The sequence below is a fragment of the Neofelis nebulosa genome, chromosome 7, assembly GCF_028018385.1.
Source record: "Neofelis nebulosa isolate mNeoNeb1 chromosome 7, mNeoNeb1.pri, whole genome shotgun sequence".
In the NCBI taxonomy this organism is placed as follows: Eukaryota; Metazoa; Chordata; class Mammalia; order Carnivora; family Felidae; genus Neofelis; species Neofelis nebulosa.
The window spans coordinates 133,428,765-133,453,492 of NC_080788.1; the positions used below are offsets into that span (position 1 = coordinate 133,428,765).

Consider the following 24,728-nt stretch of genomic DNA (forward strand, 5'->3'; position numbering starts at 1 on the left):
TAGTCCCTTATCCTCCACTTAATATTTACATATTGAATTTTAGGAAATTGTTTATTTATGCAGATGCAGGGACTGAGGGTGAGAGTTGTCTCCCAGAATGCTTGCATTTCAAAGAGACGACTCTCCAGTCCTTGAGGAAATAATTTGGGGTGGTAGATTTACATCTCAAAGGGCAGAGAATGGACATATAATTGCAAGCTTTCTAAAGTAACTGCTCTAAGAGGGAGTACATGGCCCTATTACCAGGTGTTGGCTGGAACAAACAGTAAATACTGCTGGCAGCATTGAGCTTTCTCAGTCAGGCGTTTTAAGGGGGATGAGTAATTCTACAACCATGGTCTTAAGCTATTAAAGCCATGCTAGAGTTTGTCAAGTCTCTCAGTGCAAAGATTTGGACGGCATAGTTACGTGCCAAGTGTCCTGTGGTCCTCAGCACAGCAGTTGTATAGCTAGCTACGATTAGGAAGTAAGATGCACATCTTAACATCAATCTGATAAAGAAAACGTGAGACCGTTTTGCTCAATGAACTTTTAATAGAACACCTTCAAGGCCATAGATGCTTGCACAAATAGTGAAAGATATTATTATATACAGTAGTACTGATTACTCTCATTATTGTTGACTTGTTTCAAGGCACTTCATGTTTGTAATGCCTTCAAATAGATCACCAAAACTTCCATTGTTCAAAAGCATGCCACAGGAAGAAAAAGGTTAAGAACCACTGCCATAATCATGGCGAAACATAAATGGAGCACCCATGTGTGAATCACTATGGTACTATGGAGGAGCGATCAAGGAAAATGAACCCACAGTCTGTGCTTTGAAAAATTTATGTTCCAAAGAAGAAAACAAGATAAAGACATAAGTACCTTTAAAAACAAGTGAAAATGTATGTTAATAAGTGAATTATATATAAATATATATATACATTTTTTAATGTTTTATTTTTGACAGAGAGAGAGAGAGAGAGAGAGAGAGAGAGAACGTGAGCAGGAGAGGGATAGTGAGAGAGGGAGACACAGAATCTGAAGCAGGCTCCAGGCTCTGAGCTGTCAGCACAAAGCCCGATGCGGGGCTCAAACCCACAAACCATGAGACCATGACCTGAGCTGAAGTCAGATGCTTAACTGACTGAGCCACCCAGGTGCCCCTATATACATTTTAATAGATCAAATACCGTACCTAAAAATTACAAAATAATCATAATCACACTCTTATCAAAAGAGACTTTATTGAATTCTACTGATCAACACCTACTCTATTTTTTTATTTTTATTTTTAAATGCTTATTTATTTTTGAGACAGAGAGAGACAGAGCATGAACAGAGGAGGGTCAGAAAGAGGGAGACACAGAATCCGAAGCAGGCTCCAGGCTCCGAGCTGTCAGCACAAACCCGGATATGGGGCTCAAACTCATGGACCATGGGATCATGACCTGAGCCAAAGTCCGATGCTCAACTGACTGAGCCACCCAGGCACCCCACCTACTCTAATTTTAAAAAGAGATGTAAGAAAGATAAGAAACAAAAGTAGATTTACTATAGGTTGTGCAAAAAAATAAACTTAGCTGCCAAGTATTTATGAAAAGATTAGCCTGAAGCTGATTTTGATATAGGAGGACATTTCCTGGTAAGGCAGCACAGTCTAGTTGTAGATACTACAGTTCCAGAAAGAAGAGATATGATAATTGGAGCTAAAAGGAGATAAAGCCAGGATGTATAAAAGACAGGAGTAAAATACCATATATATTTCAAAGCCACAGAGTTTCCTATAGCAGGAAAGTACTTTAATCAGCAAATAAAACACTATCTCTAAGCAGTATCTTTACATTTTACATGATTTTGTCCTATGCACCCTATGAGATTCAATAAATATTTGATTTACATATTATGTAGCCCCTTAAAACTATACCTTACTTTAAAACTAAACTAAATGTTTCTGAATATAGATTTGCTGGTAATTTATTTCAGGATATAAGGCCACGTAATTAAATGTGACTAAATAAGCTAATGTAAAATTTCTTTTGAATTACAACTTACCTCCATCTAATACAGTGTAGAGAGGTCACTTTCCAGTGCCCATTCTATAACCAAATACAAAATACTGGCATATCACTGAGTAGTTCGAATCTTATTTACTCTCTTATTTGTGGTTCCTTCTAGTACATTCTGGTTTATCTTCAAGAACTCAAAGGCTTCAATATGCAGAATACAAACATTGTAGGATCTGAACTATATGTTGCTTAAATATTAGGTTTTGCAAAACTCATTAAAATTACTCCCCCTACCACCACCAACACGAACTTGAAATTCTCCAGAGGCTTCCTACTGTTTTAAAAGACAGACCAAATCCTTAACTAGGCCAGGAAGCCCACTAGGGACTGGCTTTTATTTCTCCACCTTCATTTCACACCCTCTCCCACTCTCTTGGCCCTCCTGCCACCCTAGACTTCTTGTTTTCTTTTGTTTCCTAGAACAAGTCATGTTACCTTGCCACAGGGCTTTTCTATATGCTGATCTTCCTCTAGGCCCTTCATCTGGTTGACTGGTACTCTGTAGTCATTCCTGAGTCGATTCCTGAATAGCCTGAGGACATCACTCCTCTTCTTATACACTCTTATAACACCAGTTATAATACTTTGATAATACTTATCAAAGTCATGGGCACCTGGGTGGCTCAGTCGGTTAAGCATCTGACTTCAGCTCAGGTCATGATCTCACTGCTCATGAGTTCGGGCCCCGTGTCTGGCTCTGTGCTGACAGCTCAGAGCCTGGAACCTGCTTTGGATTCTGTGTCTCCCTCTCTCTCTGCGCCTCCCGTGTGCCCACTCTGTGTGTGTGTGTCTCTCTCTCAAAAATAAATGTTAAAAAAGTTTTTTAAAGACTTATCAAAATTGTAATTTTATACCTACTTGCACAATTCATTAATGTTGGACTCCCCTAGCAGCTATAAACTCCTTGAGGGCTTTCATGAGGAAGAAATCAGATCAGGGGGAGAGCACGAAAATGGACAGTGGCCCCCTTTGTGGTACAGGCACACAGGCCTGATAGGTGGTTGGCTGCTGTTAGGGAACAGGCAGACAACTCTGCCCACTAACCTGGACCATGGGCCTCAGACAAAGATCCACTGCTGATAGGGGAGGGGTAGTTACAAAATCTATCAGCTCTCAGGGAGGTGCAGGAAATCCACTTGGGTCCAGGAATACCGTATAAATACCAACACAAAGCAGAGGTCTGATACTACTGGGCTGGGAACAGAAAACTCCCCCAAATAAGATCAGAGATACAAGGTAGCATTTGACTGTCCTGGGGAGAGGGCAGGAGTACTAAAAAAGTCTAACTGCCAGGCCAGACTCACAGGCCTGACGAAGCCCAAGAGGCTGGACAAAAAGGACCAGGAACATCTCCCCTATTTCCCACCACAAGTTTATGAGTGACAAGCATCAATGGTCGGCTGGGGCAAGGGCAAGAACATAGAGAGAGACCCCGTTCTGTTACAATCCTGCAGAGATTACTAAAAACAGAGGGTGGCGCAGGAGCAAATGAACATTGATACATTACTGTTATTTAATCTATAAACGTTATTCGAATTTTGCCCATTGTCCAATTAATGTCCTTTATAGGAAAAATTTAAAAATTTTTCAATAGGATCCAGGATCCTATTCACATGCTGCATTTTTATTTCCATGTCTCTTTTAATCTGGAAAAGTTTCTGGGTCTTTTTTATCTTCCAACATTTTGACATTTTGAAGAATGCAGATTATTTTGTTGAATGTTCCTCAGTTGGGTTTGTCTGATGTTTCCTCATTACTAGATCACATTATACATTTTTAGCAGTAATAAAAGCAGTGTGTGTCCATCTTAGTACATCATATCCAGAGGCAGATGATTTCTATTTGTTCTGTTATTGGTTATATCAACTTTGGTCACTTGGTTAAGTTGGTGCCTACCAGGTTTCTCCACTATAAAGTTGCAATTAATTACTGTCTTGTGGGGAACGAATCAGAAAATGATAATATAAAGCTTTGATTCAGAAGGGTTGAAAAATAAATTGATAATTAATATTTGCAGTTTGGTTCACATAATTTTTCAAGGCACGCTGTTCATGAGAGGTGTTTGAGGGGTAATAAAAAGATTATAAACTACTGATTTAGAATATGTTATTTTGATCTCTGACAAAAATGCATATGACGGTATCTTTAGTTTGTTCACGATGTTCATTAAAGTCTATAGAGAATTTTCCATGAATGCTTACGATAAAAATCTTTCTTTAGAATAATTGGCTTTGTTCAAAGGACAGTCAACTAGTTTATTACATACTGAAATTGCTTTTTTTTTTAAAGTCCACAATGAAGCATTTTGAACATTAGCACATCTTTTTTTTTGTAGCAAAATAAGTTTATTAAAATATTTTGTTGTATATAAAACTTAGAAATATATCAAGATTATATACTTTAAATTTTACAATTTCATACTCCTGGTAAGAATTACCAAACAGAAGGAGCATGTATAAGAATCAGTTATTGGGGCGCCTGGGTGGCGCAGTCGGTTGAGCGTCCGACTTCAGCCAGGTCACGATCTCGCGGTCCGTGAGTTCGAGCCCCGCGTCAGGCTCTGGGCTGATGGCTCGGAGCCTGGAGCCTGTTTCCCATTCTGTGTCTCCCTCTCTCTCTGCCCCTCCCCCGTTCATGCTCTGTCTCTCTCTGTCCCAAAAATAAATAAAAAACGTTGAAAAAAAAATTTTTTAAAAATCAGTTATTTGTATTCTGGACTATGTTCTTGCATACTATATAAAATTTATAAATAGTTTTTGTCTACTAAGAATGGGCAAGTTACAAAATGTTTATGTCAAACCTAAAATGTTCATAGGCATATGCTTCAATTTTTAGTTATAAATGATTCTTAGACATAAATTAGAAGCTTTAATTTAATAAAAATAAAACTATTGGCTTAAAGTTTTGATAGCATGAGAGCAAGAACTCAAAATAAAACACAGGTTCTCCCATATGCTGGCTTTTTGACCTTGGGCAAATTACTTTAGGGTATGTTTCTTTATCTATAAAAAGTAGAAGTTAATACCTACTTCAGTAAGTGCTTGACCCACAACAGCTAACAAATTTCAGTGCTTACTAATGCATGTACTCAAAAAGTACATGGCATTTTTACGTTGTGACTAAAATTTAATGCAACTTCAGCCTAAAGTTATTATGCTGTGTTTATTTCAATACCTCAATATGTCTCTCCCCTCCACCTCCATTAATACCCTCCAAATATTCTTTGCCCACACGACTGTTAATTGTGCTAGATAATTCTGATTCTGATCATAAATTTGATTTAATACAGCCAGCCATCTTTGTGTTAAGATTTATTCTCAGTAGGGGCACCTGGGTGGTTCAGTCAGTTGAGCATCTGACTTCAGCTCAGGTCATGATCTCATAGCTAGAGAGTTCAAGCCCCATGTCAAGCTCTATGCTGACAGCTCAGAGCCTGGAGCCTGCTCATGCTCTGTCTCTCTCAAAAAAATAAACACTAAAAAATTTTTTTAAATTAAAAATTAGGAGTATTTTAGAACTATAGCCATATTAATTCATTATATTTTATATGTAATCTAGGACCAGGAGCATTCCCTAATAGGGCCTGAAAGTCTTTGAGCTAGGTAGGGCTCCTAGGGAATAGATCCAAGAGCAACAGCCAATTTGGAATTTCTGGAAAGCAAATAACCTTATACTTATGGTTCCATGGACAGAAGAGCCAAAAGTCCTACCACAAGCACAATTCCAGTCCCTGTTAACAATAAGGGAACTAATCAAAGGGATTTGACTTAATAGCTACACAGACTCCCATTTAAGCAAAATTGAAGAAAATATTAAATTATTGGTACTTTGATATTCACATAAGCAAATGGCAGAGAACTTAAGACCATTTTTAAGACAAATATAGTTAACATGGTGCCACCTAAATCAAATGAGGATGGAATATATCAACAATTATTCTAGTAATGTGTTTTCAGAGTTTTTATCCAAAAATGGATTTGACTGGCAAGACTAAAGCACTAACCAAAAGTCAAATTTACACAAACCATAAAGTAAGATCATTATTTGAAAAGGTCATTGTTCCCTAACACATTTCCAAAATCAATAACTTGTTAGGAATGAATGCTGATAGATTTAATGCAATGTTTATCTAAAATACATTAATGTATCATGTATGTTTGATCAGAAATATCCTTAATGTATGCAATCCCTTACTACTTTTAGACTGCTGTTTGAATTAAAACCTCTACTCACCCTCCTTGTTTTGCCCATTTAGAGGCTTCGGGCCACATCAAAATAAAGGTATATATGCACTTTAACAATTTTGCCATCTTTTAACCTAAAAGCTATGTATACATAAAGAACTGCAACAGTAACCAACCACTGCGGCATATAATGCTAAAAGAAATAATCATGCTGAAAGACAGTATCGGTACAGAAATGTTTCAAGGTCACAGGGATAAAGTCAGCCTCAATCAAATAAAATGGGATAATGTATTAAATTAAGTAGTTACTAGATAATTATTCTAGTTTAGACACATTCTGTATCATTTCTAGCTCTGACACATTTTCATCTAAGAGAAGTATGGATGGTTTAACATTTCTGTGTATTTGTATTTGTTGCAACTCTGATAGTTTAGTTTGCTATTTATCCATGCTACCCTATTTCTCCCTTTAGCAATGGTTGTTAGTCTCTGCTGTACAGAATAAGCCTATTTAAACAATTCAGGTTTGAATTTTCAACAAGAAACTATTTTCCACATGAATTCCTTCAGCAAATATAAAGTGTGACATAGCATATTCTTTAAATCATGCAAATTGTTAGATAAACTTTGGTAAAAAGATAGACTTCAGGTTATTATGTGTTGGTTAAAAAAGAGGATCAACATCAGTATCACTGAAATTAATGAAACTACAACGATGTTTAAAATCTTAAAAACTTCGACTTATTTTTCATCCTTATCAGGCCAGGAACATGGCATCCTCTTTGAAGAAATTTTCATTTCAGGAATAAGAAGTTTCTTAATTTGTCCAATTTCTGTTCTGCTCCAGTCTTCTTTCAATATTTGGCTCATTGAGGATAAATTTCAACAGGGTGAACATCAGGAAGTGGTCTTTGTTTCAAAATCTGTACATGTTGGCGGATATCATCAACTTTTTCAAGAAATTTCAGTGGAGACTCTTCCTGTAAAGATGTTGTCAGTGTCATCAATTCAAGCTGCTGCTCTCATATTTCTTTCATTCTTTCAATTTGTGGAGTGTATTCTTGATTAATCAGATTGCTAACTTTACCAAGAGCAGCTAAGAAAAAAATTTTTTCTGTTCTAATGTATCACTAACTCCTTACAACTTCCTTATCACTTTGGACCATCTTCTCTGAATGAGATTTCTGTTCTTCCAGTTTTTGGATAAGATGAGTAAGATCTGTCCAGTGTGTGTCAGTTAACTGTTCAAGCAGTTTTTGGGGTGTATCCTTTTCTTTCAGATAGGCACCTTGAAGATCATCTATGGGATGACCATGACGTTAACCTACGGTAAGGCAATGACCACGAACTAATTTTTTATCTAGGAGACAGTAAACACTTAATATTGTCTGTAAAGTTCGGGACAGGTAACGATATCTGGACGGACTTCTTGCTGGTACTTTTCCATAATATTCCTTAATGCAAAATTAACAGGTAAAGATTCAATACCAGTTAGAGGAATTTCAATAATACTTCTGCAATTGGGGCACTTGAGTGGAATTTGTAAAGGTCTCCATATAAAAAAGCTCCCGGATGCCTGAAGAATGTTTTCCAAGCAATTTCTACAAAATGTATGAGAGCATGAGTACACGAGGGTCTTCAAAAATACTGTTAACAAATGGGACATGTTAACTCATCCTCAAAATTGTGCCTTTCCTACTTTGTTGATCTTCTGGCTTAGTGACTGAATATACTTTATCTTCTCCAACTTGTTCAGATTCTTTTATTAGTATTCACGGGGAGGAAGAGACAGAGTTCCTCTACAGGCTTGAAACAGCTCTACTGAACATTGGCACATCTTAAAACACATCCTTTCCTGAAGATTAACTTTGTTGTTGATTTTTTTTATCCTTTCCTATTAATTTTTAAATATCAGATAATACCCAGTCCTGTGAGTAAAAATCTAATTATGGAGAGCGAACTTTATGAATATCTTATAATTTATGTTGATCCACATTCTAATGGGGTTGACATAGTGACAGGACTCTTGGAAGACCACAAGAGAAATAGGCCCATTTAAGTCATTACTCAGTGAGTTATCTGAGTTATTTCTTCCTTTCTTTTGATCAGGACTGGGGAAAAAATTTAAAATTAAAACTTCAAAACAAATTTGAACGATAACTTAGAACTTTAGCTGAAAAGTAGAGACATAAGCAGAGACTGGAGTGGATGACTAGACTAGACAGAATGGGGAAAGCTGTTAACATTTTGAAATTAGATGATAAACTTTATATGTAAGAAAAGCAGTGTTAACATTCTAACTTTGCTGCAGAAGTAGTTAAGTAGTTAAGTGAGTTAAGTAGTTAAGTAGTCAATTAAGAAGGCACATATGTAATATGCTCATTTCACCAAAGAGTTGTGGAACATTGCCCAGAAAAGGAATCATTTGGCTAATTAATAATCCTTCTCAAAACAGGAATTAAATTTAAAAAAAAGGATTTAATTGAAATAATTCAATGGCATTGATTGATTTGTTTGTTAGACAATAAGTGAACTTGACCTGGAAGATCAAAAAGAAGGCCAGCATCTCAAAAAGGTTTTAGAAAATGCTTATTATTATGTTGTTGTGGTGGTTGTTCTCAGACATGAAGAGTAAAGGTTGTTTCAAACAATGTCACACACACACTGGTAATACATCTACATGAAAACCTGTGCCATACAATGCGAGTCCAAGTTAGTTATACATTATCATGAGATGGGCCTTCTGGAAAAATAATAACAAACAAATAAAAAATGAGATGGGTTAAGTACTGACTTCAGAAAAAGTGACAGAAATAAAACATTCTGTACTTGGAAGAAAACAGGATGGTTCTCAACTCAATAATCATAAATTGAGGGGTTTATAGCCTTTGAACATAATATACCTTTAAGAAAAGCTTAGTAAGTGTACTGTTAAATCATTGACATCATCTGATACAATTTTTGAGCACCATTAATTTTTCTTATGATCATTCCTTCATATCCTGTGAAATACTGTGTAGGCAAATTATAAGAGATTGACACATGATCATAGAGTGTGTCTTACTGTATGTAACAGAAACAAAACGAGATTTATGTTGTTTTATATTTTATGTAAATAAAAATTAGTTGTCTTCCTTCCTAATAAAATTAGTGGCCTAATGTACAAGTTGATAAGTGATAGAAAAATACATGTTAGCTTTGAACCTTTCCAAATGTTCAATATTATAATGCTCTGTTGTCTTGAAATTCCGAAAATGAAAAACCTTGCATTTTCATTTTGCACTGGGAAAGTTATGTGACTAATTTTGGTGGTCAGGGATGATCACTCTAATAAGATAGCATTAGATGTAGAACATGAAGGAGGGGATGAAGCAATTCACGTGGATATCTAGGAAAAGAGCATTCTTGGTAGAGAAAAGAGTAAGTGCAAATAACCTGTTATGGCACCATGTTTGATCCACTTAAGGATTAGCACAGAAGCTCGAGTGACTCCAGTATAAGCTAATGTAAGGTGGCATTCGATAAGATCAGATCTTATCTAATAGGGTGGAAGAGGGGGCAGATCATTTAGGGACTTATGAGTTAGCATTAAGAACTTTGGCTTTCAAATCCAGGTGAGATGGCCAACACTGGAAGGGTTTTAAGGAAAGAAGTGACATGATCTGATTTAGGATATTTTGAAAGAGTCACTTTGGCTGCTGTGTTGAGTAGTGTCAAAGGTCCCAAGAGCCTAAAGCAGTAATTGATACAAGAGATAAGGATAGTTGGGGCAAAGCGGTTTAGTAGAGGTAGATTCTAGATCTATTTTTGAGGTTGAACCAACAGGCTTGACTAATGAATTTGGATGTGTGTGTTTAAGAAAGAGAAGATAAGCATATATGTAAGGCTTTTGGTCTAGGCAACTGGAAAGATGGATGTACCATTTTCTGAGATCGGAATGATTTCAGAAAGAACAGGTTGGGTAGTGTTGGGAGGAACTACCACGTTTATCATCTGTTAAATCATCACATATATGTAGCCATTTCTGGCTTTTCTATTCTATTCCATCCATCTACTTGTGAACCTGTTCTAGTACCATCTTATTTTGATTACTATAGCATCCGTGTACATTTTTTAATATCTTGTAGGGCAAGACGGTCATTATTATCATTTCTCAAAAATTTTTTTGGGGGGACTGTTCTTCCTGATGAATGTCAGATTCAACTATTCTAGTTGTTGAAAACACCCTGAATTTATAGGTTAATTTGAAGAGAACTGAAACTTTTCACTGTGTAATCTACCTATCTAGGAACATGGTATTTTTTTATTTGTTTATTTTTCTTTTCATATGCCCTTCAGTAAAATTAGTAGTGTTCTTCATGTGGGACTTCTTCACATCTTGTTAATTTTGTAGAAATGGATATTTGAATTCTAATCATGGGAGAAAAAAGAAGAGTATGAAGATATTAGCTTTGCTGCAATAACAAATGATCCAAGCATCTCAGTAGTTTACAATAACCAACATTTCTTTCCTGTTCATATTGTGGGTCAGGGTAGTTGTGGGTCAGCTACAGTGACATGGCCTGGCTATACTTTGCTTTACATCTCTTCTCATTCTAGGTCTCAGGCTGAAGAAGCAGAGGGAAAAGAGCAAAGCCAACCACGGAAAGGCTCTTAAAGTTTTAGAGCATGTAGTATACTTTTTCTGCCCATGACCCATTGGTCACAGCAAGTCACATGGCCAGGTCCAATGTCAATGGGGGCCAACTCAGTGTTGAATCACATGGCAACAATGGGTGAGGATGTTAAATCTTCTTGCAAGGGAGGAGTGAATAAGTGGGGATAATAATATAATCTGCCATAATATCCTGAAGGGAAAGGAGTCGTGTAATGTAATTCATCACCCTACAAATGCTTAGAACTTTAGAACTTCCGGAGTGAAGTGGATAATTTTTTAGGATATTGAGGGAAGGAAGGGGAATGCCAGTAAGCATAAATATGATACTTTCACAAGAAGACAAAATATGTTCCTCCATGCACCGCTAGCCATCCTCCTCTTCTCAAGGGTCAGTAGGGGTTCAAACTTCCTATAGGGGCTCCTGGGTGGCTCTGTTGATTAAGTATCTGACTTCGGCTCAGGTCATGATCTCGCAGTTGGTGAGTTCCAGCCCCACATCAAGGCTCTGGGCTGACAGCTCAGGGGCTGGAGCCTGCTCCAGATTCTGTGTCTCCCTCTCTCTCTCCCACTCCCCTGTTCACACTCTCAAAAATAAATAACCATTAAAAAAAATTGTTTTTAAAAAAAGGGCCAGTGGGGGTTCAGGGATGGGCAGTCAGGATGTAAGTGAGGGTAGGCAGTCTGCTGGGTAGATGACTCTTCATTTCTCTGCTAAATTTGTCTAGTAATGAATACCGTGAGGGGACTACTCTGCTATTGACCCTAACAGCAAAGAGAGGGCTAAGGCCAGAGATTATGAATAGAATGAGATAGAGTTGCAGAGGTTCTTGATTTGACAATTTTCTATGTGGTTTTATGAGAAGGTATAGACATTATGTTCAATTAAATAATTCATACTGTCAAGTGCTAATGTTTATCAACATGCTAATTAATAATTGGATCTTTAAACCTAAATAGTGACCCACAACTTGTATTATTTAGCCTAACATTATTGGAAAGAAAGCAATTTATTCAGCAAATATTTTTTGAGGACATATTATATGCCAAGCATTACCTTAGGCACTGAGGATAGAGCAAAGTATCAACTCTTGGTGCTTGCATTCTGCAGTAGAGAGGGCAGAGACATAGATGATAATGTATATGTGCATACTTATGAAATATGCCAAGGGGTGTCAGGTACTATGGAGAAAAAAGTGGCAGGGAAATGAGATGGGGCTGGTTTGTAGGGAGGACCTCTTTAATGAAGTGACACGTCAGTGGGGACCTTCATGAATTGACAGAGTGAAGGACCCCTTCATTAAGTGACTGAGAGGTTATCTGGGGGAAGAATGTGGCTGTCTACTAAGACTAAGTGCAACATTGCCCCGCTAAGTCCAGTCAAAGACCAGCAAGGGGGCCAGTGTCACGTGAGTGGAGTAAGCAAGTCGATAAGGGGATGAGATATGGTCAGAGAAATAGCCAGGAGCTGTAGGACTTTTAGGTCTTGCTGGGGAGTTTGGATGGTGGTGTTAGAACATTCCAGAACTTAATTTTTTAAAAATGAGCAGCGTTCTAGCCACATCAAAGACACTTTCTCACTCTTTGCCCTCCTTTCATATATGTATATAATGTCCTTGTGGCTGGTCAGAGTAGAAAGCAGAGATGTAATAATACAGTGTATACTGCATTTAAAAAAAATCTGTTCTTTTGGGGTGCCTGGGTGGCTCAGTCGGTTAAGTGTCTGACTTCGGCTTGGGTCATGATCTCACAGTTTGTGGGTTCAAGTCCCACATCGGGCTCCATGCTGACAGCTCAAAGCCTGAAGCCTGCTTTGGATTCTGTGTCCCCCTCTCTCTCTGCTCCTCCCCAGCTTGCACTCTGTCTCTCTGGCTCTCAAAAATAAATAAACGTCAAAAAAAAATTTTTTTTAATCTGTTCTTCTATTTTGTATTTTTAAGATGTGAAGTTTATTGAAGTATAGTTGACAATGTCGCACTGGTTTCAACTGTACAACATAGTGATTTGACATCTCTTTATGTTGTGCTATGCTTACAAGATTAGTTACCATCTGTCCCCATACAACACTATTACAATATCGTTGACTTTATTTCCTATGCTGTACTTTTCTTTTTTTTTTTTTTTTTAATTTTTTTTTTTCAACGTTTTTTATTTATTTTTGGGACAGAGAGAGACAGAGCATGAACGGAGGAGGGGCAGAGAGAGGGAGACACAGAATTGGAAACAGGCTCCAGGCTCCGAGCTGTCAGCACAGAGCCCGACGCGGGGCTCGAACTCACGGACCGCGAGATCGTGACCTGGCCGAAGTCGGCCGCTTAACCGACTGCGCCACCCAGGCGCCCCTATGCTGTACTTTTCATCCCTCTGACTTATTCATTCATTAACTAGAAGCCTGTATCTCCCACTCCCCTTCACCAATTTTACACATTCCCCTACTCCCTCCCCTCTGGCAACCATCAGTTTGTTCTCCGTATTTAGAGTCTATTTGTTTAGAGCTTTTGTTTATTTATTTGCTCGTTTTGTTTTTTAGATTCCACATATAAGTGAAATCATAAGGTATTTGTCTTTCTCTGAGTTATTTCATTTGGTATAATACCTTCTAAGTCTATCCTATTGTAAATGGCAAGATATTCTTTTTTTACGGCTGAGTGATATTCCATTATATACATCTATATATATATTCGCCACATTTTCTTTATTCACTCATCTATAGATGGACGCTTAGGGTGATTCCATATTTTGGCTAATATAAATAATGCTGCAGTAAACATAGGGGTGTACATATCTTTTCATATCAGTGTTTTTATTTTCTTTAGGTAAATATCCAGTAGTGGAATTACTGGATTACATGGTATTTCTATTTTTAATTTTTTGAGGAAACTCCATACTGTTTTCCATAGTGGCTGCACCAATTTACTGTGTTTATATTTTATATTTTAAATATTTATACTAGGATTCTCTATGTATAAATGTCATAGGATAGGTAGATTTTGCTTTGATCTTTGTCATTTTTTTTTTTAGTGAAAAGAATCTAGGTCTCTTTTTCCTTTTTTTTAAAAGTTTATTTATTTGTTTTCAGAGAGAGAGAGAGAGAGAACAAGCAGGGAAGGGGCAGAGAGAGAGTGGGGGACAGTGGAACGGAAGCAGGCTCTATGCTGACAGCAGTGAGCCCGATGTGGGGCTCACTCACGAACCACAAGATCACGACCTGAGCTTCAGTTGGAAGCTTAATCAACTGAGCCATCCAGGAGCTCCTGGGTTTATTTTCCTTTTTAAGTGATTTTTAAAGAATCTGTATGACCCCTTACCAATGACTGGAAAGAAGGTGCTCTTTCATATCATGTTCAACTGCATGAGGACAAGATGGAGGCAGAAGTGGTTGTCTGTCACATAAATAGAATTTATACCAACAGAGTTCTAAGCCTACTTCAATTGTTGAAAATTAATTCATTCTCAGACTTTAGAATCTGATTTTCAGAGTACAAGAAGCTTGATGGAAAAAGCAATTGAATGTAATCAGCCTCTCTTTATGTGCTTGGTTTAAAATCGTTTAGGCTGTTGTATGTGATATGAATCAAAGGGACTTGATAAATATTTCTAAGAACACCTAGATGGCTCACCTGAGCAGATGTGTAATTGCGTGTGAAATTCAGACTGAAACAAGCAAATTTAGAATAAAAGGGAATATTTAATAATTGTATTTTCACTTTCTGAAGACCTTTGCCAAAATAACAGGTAATAGCTTCATTCAAGAGCCACAAGAAGAAAATAGATTTTGGTAGATGGTCAGTAATTTGGGGTTAATGTAGTGTAGCTCATGTGCAGAAATTGAGAAGCATTTTCTTTATTTTCAAGGAAGTCACTAGTTTTATAGAGCTTTTTTGATTTGGAGTTTACTATAGTAGGAGCAGAGTATTAAGAGACTATTTCCCAGTAGATTAGGAAAAATCATTATTCACGTACTTAAAATGCCAGTAATATTGGATTGTGACTAACTTCATAACTGAAAATAGTTTATCTATGAATAAAGCCTCACATAAATTCGAGGACTTGAAAAAAAATGTAAAGATTTGTAAACAGAGCTACAGAAATTAAAACAGTGTTATACTTTCAAAAATATTGACCTTCATGTCAATGACCCTGAACACACAACCCAGAAACAATATTTATTCTATACTCGAATTTAGCATATAATGAAGGTAGCATTTCAAATCATTGAATCAGAGGGTCCCAGAAGTTATGGAATATGAAATAAACATTAAAAAAAAAGAACTTTCTAAATAACAAAGTTTCCTAGAAAGACAATTATCTACAACTGACAAACAATAATATCTTGGCTCTTCCTTTCTGATAGCCAAACGTCTTACTCTGTTTATTGCATTGCTATAATTTTCTGAACAGTATTAAATAGCAGTAGTGCTAGCATCGCTTATTCCAGATTTTACTGGGAATGCTTCTAAGGGTATATTGTTGAGTATGACGTTGGTTGTGGTTTAAGGTAGGTATATTACTAGTTTACCAATAGTCATAATCTCTTCTCCCCATCCATGAGAGGAGAGAGTCTTTGCTCTAATAATCACTGTACCCATAGCTTAGAAAGTGCCTGGCACCGGTAGGCATTCAATAAATGCTCGGTGAATAACTAATTATCAAGAGGATTGATTGTATCAAGAAGATACGTGAAGTGTCCAAGAAATTATCTAAAAAAAAAAAAAGGCTTATTTGAGATCTTAAGAAACATTTACCTAGTAATATTGGAATTATAGAAAAGTATTAGAAAAAATATCCACTAGCTTAAAGCAAGTGAACTTTCTGATAACTTGTATAATATTTAAGCTATCTTTAAAAATGTATAAGATCTTTAAATGGATCATTTTAGAAAATAAAAACCAAGAATCAGTCTTTATAAAATCAGACTTTTATTCCCTTTAAGGATTATCCCTTCTTAATTCTTTTTGAAAAGAAATTTCAAATTGCTTTAGGTAGACTCTATTAATATAGACTGATCTCCAAAGGCTTTGGTATTTTAATGAAAACAAGTTATTTGACACTAAGTTTTGGCATGGTTAAATTGGTTCCCTAAGCCTTTAGATAGATGCCACAATGCATATTCAAAGATTAAGTTATTTATTTCAAAATGTAACCATCAATTTTGAATTTGGTATAGTAGTTATTGAACTTCATTTGGCCATTCATTCACCAAGAATCTATGAAATGTCTATGCCATGTGTGCACCGTATGCTAGGCTTCTGGGAAAGGGATGAATAACATTAAAGTCTACAAGGAGAAAGATATTATAGTGTAGCATAAGAAGTTTTATAAGAGGGGTACTGAGAGCATCTTGCAGATAGGTCTTTGGAGAATCAGTAGAGTTCAAAATAGGGTTGAAAGTTGGCTTGGATCTATGCCAACCAGACAAAAGGCATGGGGGATGGAGATAAGACACTGCAGCTATGTGCAAAGGCACAGAATGCTTCAAGTACATCAAGTATAGAGGGAATAGGGAGAAATTCAGTGTGACTAGAGCATCTTGTACTTTTGAAAAAATACAAGTTGCTCATCTGGTGAAGGGTGTAGGATCCTGACTCCACATAAATTCAAATCCTCGTTGTGCACAGACTCACTGGATAACTGAGCAAACAACTAAGTTCAAGTCTTAGTTCTTCTTCTGTAGAATGGGGACAATAATAGTACCAAGCTTGCAGAGTTAGTGAGGAGACTTAAGGGCATGTGTAGAACCTAATACTGTGCCCAATCCACCCAGAATAAGAGCTCAATAAATGGTAGCCATTGTTATACTGGTAAATAGATAAATCTGTTAGTGACTCCTACTTTAATATTGAATGGCATTTGCTTGTATATTGCTGGGAATTATTCATTCAATGGCTTTAAAAAAAAAAAAGCTTAAATAGTAGAATAAGTCCCATACTAGTACTAATAATGAGTTCACTTTTTCAGTAGAGTCCTGGAGTATAAAAGTACCACTTCTTCCTGAGCAAAAAGACTAAAAACATGTTACCTCAGATCACATCCATTTTAGAGAAAAGTTTCTACCCCAGAATCAGTGGTTTATGCAATTGCCAGTAGTAGAACCCTATAGCTTTTTTTTTTTTTTAAAGTTTATTTTTGAGAGAGAGAGTGAGAGAGCAGGGGAGGGACAGAGAGAGAGAAGGGGGACAGAGCATCTGAAGCGGGCTCTGGCTGAAAGCAGAAAGCCTGATGTGTGGCTCTAACTCACAAACCATGAGATCGTGACTTGAGCTGAAGTTGGACACTTAACCGACTGAGCCACCCAGGCACCCCAGAGCCCTATAGCTTTAAAAAATTGAACACAGCATCTATTATATGGTGAACCACCACAAAGTATAAAACTTCTGTTAATTCAAACACATGCATGTGGCTTTGCAAATATTTTTAAATCATTTGCTTGAGTGACTGTTCCTTGAAAGAATAACTTCTATTCGTGTGTCTATTTCTTAGGTCTGATTCTCACCTCAACTAATTACACACAGATTTCTTTGCCTGTTCTCTCTTGACTCCACTGTAGTCAAATGGAGACAAATATTGTAGATGGGTGACTTATGGCCAAACCTGGTATTTTTATTTTTTTTATTTTTATTTTTTATTTTAGTTTTCATCGTATCTTTTCAGAATTTAACACAGTTGAACTGCTTCTTCTTTTTTGAAATTCTCTCTATAGTTTGGCTTCACGATCCCACACTCATCTGGTCTTCTTAGATCTGGTTTCTTACATGTCTGAGCATTCCTTCTTGGTATGTTTTATCTCTCCTCTTTTCATTACCTGTCTCTTAATGTTAGTAATCTGCATGGTTCTGTCTTTGGTTCTTTTCTTTTCTCATTCATGGGGGTAATCTCATTCTCTCCATTGCCTTTGATGAACAGATATATAATTATGTGAGTCTCAGATTTTAGCTCCATCACTGAACTGTTTTCATGGCCTCTTCTGTGCATCTGTTTCCAGTAACCAACAGAACATCTCCATCCTGCTGTCCCAGAGGCAATAAAATCATTATGCCCCAGACTGAACTACTCTCATTTTTTCTCACTCCATTCCTTCTCCTTCATTCTGATCTTGGTGACTGGCCCCCCTATCCGTACACTCACCACTTGGAAACCTGAGAACTAGACTAGTTTTCTCTCTTTCCTTAGCCAAATGCCCTCCACATATCCAATCAGTGTCCAAGTTCTACTGATTTTATTGCTTCGACATTTGTTTGCCTCTTGCGTCCACGCCCATTACTTCCAGCATGTCGTACCTTAACTATGACAGGAGTATCCTAAGTGATCTTCCTACCCTCACTCTAAATCAGCCAAGTTGTTCTTATTCTCTGGTAAAATTTCCCTGGTGGTTTTTCATCGGATGTGCAAATTCCACTCTGTGATGTTCCATACTCTTGATGATCTGGCTTGAGCCCACCTTTGCTTCTTTCCTTCCACATCTTCTTTCCTGATCACATGATTTCATGTTGTGAAGCTTTCCCTGACCTGCTGACCACAAAGCTCTTTACCAACCGTGGAGAAGATGTAAACTCACCCAGCCCCGTGCCTTCACTCGTACCCTTGTCCCTTCCTGGGTTTATCATGGCTCCCACCTCCTTCTATTGCACTTTTTTGTTCACCTCCATTATTCACTCTGTATTCCTGGCATCTCATACTATGTATTCAAAAGAATTTTTCGCTAAAATATCAATAGATATTTATTAAGCACTTTCTCAAGAATGGGTAAAAAAGAACGACTTCCAGTTTCTTTGGTATTGTCTCAAAATATTCTTTCTCTAGGATGTAATAAATGTGTCTGACTGAAAATTGAGGCAATCCCTGGTTGCATACATTGTTGGTTTCCATCCCAATGTGTTTCTGTGTTTTTTGAATAGACAATGTAATTATGCCTTGCCTAAATGAAATTGGCTTGATCTCTACAACCGTCCCATAAAATAGTCATTCTGTCATCATCATTGTTCTCGTAGTCATCATCCTCATTCCCATTTGATATGTAGTGGGGAAATGCTATGGTGGCTTCTAAGTACACTAACTAGTGGGCTTATCCTGGAAGTCCCGAAATTGAAAGGCTCATAGACCAAAATGGCTAGTTTGTTAAATCAACTTAAAATCTACAGTGAGAAGCAAAGGGAATGGGATTGAATAGGTAAAGATATTTAGTGCAAATAGGTGAAAGGACCACATGGCCTGTGGTTTGCTCAAAGTTCCTGTGTCCTGACTCTCTTTACGTCACCTTTCTTTATCACAGATGGTGTTGTTACAAGGAGCAGAGTCAAGGGCAGGCAAGAAAGTTTAGAGATGGAAGATCTGTGGTGCCAGATGTTTGCTCTATTGGAGAGAAGAAGAGGCAAATATACACAGCTACAGTTATAGCTCTGTGATAACCTTATGAGCAACGGTATGTATTTTAAGCAGAGGGCAAGTGGGCTAGAACGGATGATACCAATGGGTGGCCAATTTGAGCTAGATAAAGCTGATCCATGCTTTATGAGTATTTAAGGCTTATTTTGCTTTCCATCTCTTTCTGTCTACAAGTAACACTCATTTTTTCATTCTCTTAATGTGTTTAACACATAAATGTCTATTCTATGTTTAGCATGTCCTATAGGTCTATGACATACTTACTATCTATAGTTAACATTTCTTATGAGTTTCATCCCTCATGTGTGTTTTTCTAGTCCTTTAAGGCAGAATAAAAAATTCTTAAAGAACGTTTACATTATGGATGAAGCACATATCTGAGGCATGGGACTATTAAGCCACTTGCCCACGATCCCCACATTTAGTGCATGGGAGAGTCAGGGGTTCAAATATAGGAAATGTAGCACCAGAGCCGACTTCTTAACTACCATCCTATATTGATTCCTAATTTGCCTGAGAAAACACAGCCAGTAAGTCTGACCTCAAATTCAGTGCTCTTTCCCCTAACTACTCTTTATTCTAAGTATCTTTGTGGCGGGAGACCTCTCTTGTTCCTCTCTGCTGTTCTTATCACCAAGCATAGGGCCTACACAAATACTTGTTGACTAAGAGAAGATCCCAGTTTAACTGCTTTTCTTTTGGGTTAACGTTAAATGGCCTGAATAATACCAATGTAACATTTAAGAAAAGTTAACTTTTGACAATTAAAGTTACATATCTATAGTATTTGACTTTAAACAGAATTAACCTAAAGGGATATGTAGTTGCTGGAGAGCAAAAGATAAGGATCCAGGAACTGAGATCTAGCTCTGATTGGGAAACTGACCCTTTCTTTCAAAGGGATTAAGTTGTTTCTCTGTGCTTCATTTTCCTCAGTTTGAAAATGACCCCAGTAAGTCCTATCTACCCTTTTTGCTAGGAGCTGTTACTAGCATGCCATTTAAAAAAGTGGTTTCTGGAGTGCCTGGATGGCTTTAGTCAGTTAAGTGTCTGACTTCAGCTCAGGTCATGATCTCACAGGTTTGTGGGTTTGAGCCCTGAGTCGAGTTGGGCTCTGTGCTGAAAGCTCAGAGCCCAGAGCTACTTCGGATTCTGTGTCTCCCTCTCTCTCTCTCTCTGCCCTTCCCCGACTTGTGCACGCGTTCTGTCTTTCTCTCTCAAAAATAAATAAGTAAACATTAAAAAATGGTTTCTGCATTATGGATTAGAAATTATAAAAAATGTAATAAAGTCTATCTGCACATTCACATAATCAATTAACATATTTACACAATTAAAAATTTACACAATTTATAATCTTTTTTTTTTTTTAACATTTATTTATTTTTGAGACAGAGAGAGAGCATGAACAGGGGAGGGTCAGAGAGAGAGGGAGACACAGAATCTGAAACAGGCTCCAGGCTCTGAGCTGTCAGCACAGAGCCTGACGCGGGGCTCGAACTCACGGACTGTGAGATCATGACCTGAGCCGAAGTCGGACGTTCAACCGACTGAGCCACCCAGGTGCCCCGTATAATCTTTTAAAGGCTCAGTTTATGCTACATTTAGACGTGCTTCATATCCTGCAATTTACTAAGTATTCTACAATTTTCCACAGCCGTTTGACTTTTCTTTTCTTAAATTTTTTAATGTTTATTTGTTTTTGAGAGAGAGAGAGAGAGAGAGAGAGCGCGCGCAAGCAGGGAGGGGCAGAGAGAAAGGGAGACACAGAATCCAAAGCAGGCTCTAGGCTCTGAGCTGTCTACACAGAGTCTGACGTGGGGCTCAAACTCGCAAAGTAAGACATCATGACCTGAGTCGTAGTCGGACACTTTAACTGGCTGAGCCACCCAGGCGCCCTTCCATTTGACTTTTTTTTTTTTTTTAATTTTTTTTTTCAACGTTTATTTATTTTTGGGACAGAGAGAGACAGAGCATGAACGGGGGAGGGTCAGAGAGAGAGGGAGACACAGAATCGGAAACAGGCTCCAGGCTCTGAGCCATCAGCCCAGAGCCTGACACGGGGCTCGAACTCACGGACCGCGAGACCGTGACCTGGCTGAAGTCGGACGCCCAACCGACTGCGTCACCCAGGCGCCCCTCCATTTGACTTTTCTAAAAGGAAAAAAAAAAAAAATTAACAGCCTTCTGAAAGAAGCTAGTATGAATTATTATGGTCCTAAAATATTTTTAATGCCTCTTTTTTGTTCCATACTTATATATTTATGTCTCTTTATTTTTACCACTTATAAAAATCTTGTTGTCTAGGAAGTTGGCAATAATCTCAATATATGCAAGACCATGTGGAACTCAACATGATAGTTGTTCAACCCTGGCTGCCTAGTAGAATTAACTAGGAAACTTAAAAAGAAAAACAAAAAAACTGACGTTTTAGTTCTACATCAAGCTATTTAAATCAGAATCTTGAAGGATGGAATTTGAGTATCTGTATTTTTAAAAGTTTTCCTGATATTCTACAAAATACTTGACTAGTACTCTTCAAAACTGTCAAGGTCATCATAAACAAGGAAAGCCTGAGAAACTGCCACAGACCAGAGAAAGGAGACATACTGTTGCATCCACACGACTCCTGAAACAGAATGCTATGGGCACCAGTGACAGTCACAACAAAGTTTATTGCAATGAGAGGCAAGGCAGACCGATCAGGACTGACACTCTTGACCAGAGTGCGACCCGAACAGCCGGGGGTACAGAGTTCTTATAGCCCACCACATCGTCTTATCGTCACCTGGGAACAGAACAAAGAAATAGTTTCCAGATGGGGGTGGAAACAGTTCTGACGTGCCCTTGCCCCAATCCAATCAAACACTAATCCAGTTGATTTTCCTTGAACTTTTGTTCCCTTGATTGATAGGATAAGGCTGGTATCTCTTAACCTACAGTGTTAAAACAAAGCTGTTATTTCTCAAGGCTACAGGTTAGTCCTAACACTACAATTTAACCCTTACATTACTAATTCAGTGTAATAAGGTATCCAAAGTGGGATCCTGGAATGGAAAAAGGATATCAGGGGAAAATTATTGAAATCCATATATACCGTGGAGTTAATAGCAACGTGTCAATATTGGTTCCTTCATTGTGACACATGTACTGTACTAACATAAAATGTTAACAATAGGAGAAAGTGGGTGAGGAGTATATAGGAACTCTCTGTACTCTACAACTTTTTCATAAATCTAAATCTGTTCTAAAATAAAAATTTTATTTAAAAATCTGTCTAATACGGAGTTGGAGTTGAGACTCACTTACATAGCAACATTGTATCAGAAAACAAAAAGTCTTTTGAAATATTGAGCCCAACTGCAATTGCCAGCATGTGTAGTCCTACAACCTGACTCTCAGAAACAACAGGCTATTGTCTTAGGACAGAATACATTTCTAGAAGCACTTTGAGGGAAACAAAAATGGACTAATTACAATAAACATAACTGTAATAATCAAAACCTGGATAGGGGCACCTGGGTGGCTCAGTTGGTTGAGCATCTGACTCTTGATTTTGGCTCTGGTCATGATCTCATGGTTAGTGGGATTGAGCCCCGCATAGGGCTCTGCTCTGACAGTACAAAGCTTGCTTGGAATTCTCTCTCTCCCTGTCTCTCTCTGTCCCTTCCTCACTCATGCTCTCTCTCTCCTTCTCAAAATAAATAAATAAACATTTTTTAAAAAAGAAAAAACCCTGATTACTATTTGCTTCTAAAAAGCAAAAATTCAAGAAATACAAGAAATACTGCTTAGTAAGGAGAAGAAAACTACTCCCAACCCATTAGTCAGGTTAGAAAGGTAGTTTCATTTTGATATTTATGAAATATATAAATATTGGGATTAAATATAATGTCTGCATTATGGTACCCTAATGGTTTGAGAAAACTGTGAGTGATTTATTTTTGCTAAGAGTTGTTGTTTCTTATCTGTAAAAGGAGATTTAGACCTGACCAGAAATTTCTTCAGTATTATTTTTCCTCTCTTGTCTCTCCCACTGTGGTAGGAAAGAGGCAAGGAAAAAAGATACCCTTCCTAACGAAGTCTACCTAGATTTAGCCCAGACACACTTCTTTTTTCATATCTGTGTAAATCTCTAGAGAGAAGTCAGAATTGTGCCTAAAGAAATCATTCCGCACAAGTAAGCATTTAAGCATTTGACAAACAGCAATTGGTTGGAGATGGCATTTCAAAAAGCTCCTTTTTAAAATTTTGTGTTATGTCATTTTGTTTGTAAAAAAGTCACCAATGTGTAATCCGGAATCCTTATGCATTGTATAATAGCGGTATTAACAGCCTATCTGTAACAGCCTAATCTGTAGCCCAGATTACAGTCCCCCTCCCTAACTTCATAAGACTTTGGGTGAATAATTTCTCTTCTCTGAGCCGATCTCAGTTTTTCATCTGTAAAATGCCTCGATAGGACTAAGCAGTATCCAATACCCATTTCTATTCGAACACTGAGATTTGTTGAGGGCTTTTAGAATCCTTGGGTTCTGGTGGGCAGTATGGTATTGAAGAAACTGGTCTCATGTTTGTGTTTCTAGAATTGGAAGGATAAATGATAGGGGCAGGAAAGCGTGCAAGGAAGAGTAGGACAGCCGTTGTAGGGTCAACACCTGGGATTTTTCTCAGACTGGCAGAGTAAGCAGAGCGTTTCGCTGCTAGGCAACCGGTCCTCCTTTGGGAGAGTGGAGGACCCCAGTCGGAGGTGTCTAAGTCACTACCTCTTAATTTAGCCATGGTGCCTTCTTCTCGAGGTTAATGAAATATGTATCTTTTAAAAGTACACACTTTCTGCAGCCAAGGTTTGACAAGACTCGTAGCTGAGTTCGACTCGTGGTGGGTTTTCTTTTTCCTGTTATCAGGCGCGATGCGGGCACCTCTCAGGCTAGGCCCCTGCCTCCGCGCGTTGCCGGGCAGAGCTGGACGCCTCTGGCTCCTCGACCCCGCCCTCCCAGGCCCGGCTCCGGTCCTTCGTGGGCCGCGCTCGGCCGCCATGGGCTCGGAGATGGAGCCGCTGCTCCTGGCCTGGAGCTATTTTAGGCGCAGGAAGTTCCAGCTCTGCGCCGATCTGTGCACGCAGATGCTGGAGAAGTCCCCTTATGACCAGGTACCGGCCGGACCCCGTCAGCCCTGTGGATCCCGGCGAGAGGCAGAGGGCTCTGGGGGGTCCCGGGGCCGCCCCGTGGGGGCTCCGGGGTGAAAGGCCCGGGGCGAAGTTGATCGTGTGGTCAGCACAGGCATCTGGCGCGAGATCCCCTAGAGCTGTGACCAGCACCTTCCCCCCCCCACCCCGCACCTCCCCGCCGGCGGCGTCCCCGCGACCCCACGGAACCCCGGAGTGCTGTGCCAGAACCGCCCCCTCCTCAAACTTCAGCAGTCCCTACGCGTCCCTTAAAGGAACACTTAAAA

General features: G+C 38.4%; 1 protein-coding gene and 1 pseudogene across 6 annotated transcripts in view; one reads left to right on the forward strand and one right to left on the reverse strand.

The window, feature by feature from the left end:
• Positions 1-6,723: 6,723 nt before the first annotated feature.
• LOC131517993 (tripartite motif-containing protein 59-like) lies at positions 6,724-24,314 on the reverse strand (annotated as a pseudogene).
• Positions 24,247-24,728, forward strand: part of TTC8 (tetratricopeptide repeat domain 8) — a 59,728-nt gene continuing 59,246 nt past the window's right edge. For 2 of the 6 annotated variants that reach the window (XM_058739966.1, XM_058739968.1), the window contains exon 1: positions 24,249-24,426. In XM_058739966.1, coding sequence (XP_058595949.1) covers positions 24,313-24,426 — 114 coding nt within the window. In that variant the 5' untranslated portion in view covers positions 24,249-24,312. Of the gene's footprint in view, positions 24,427-24,728 lie in introns of all 6 variants that reach the window. The other 4 variants (XM_058739971.1, XM_058739969.1, XM_058739967.1 and 1 more) reach the window with 4 other exon arrangements.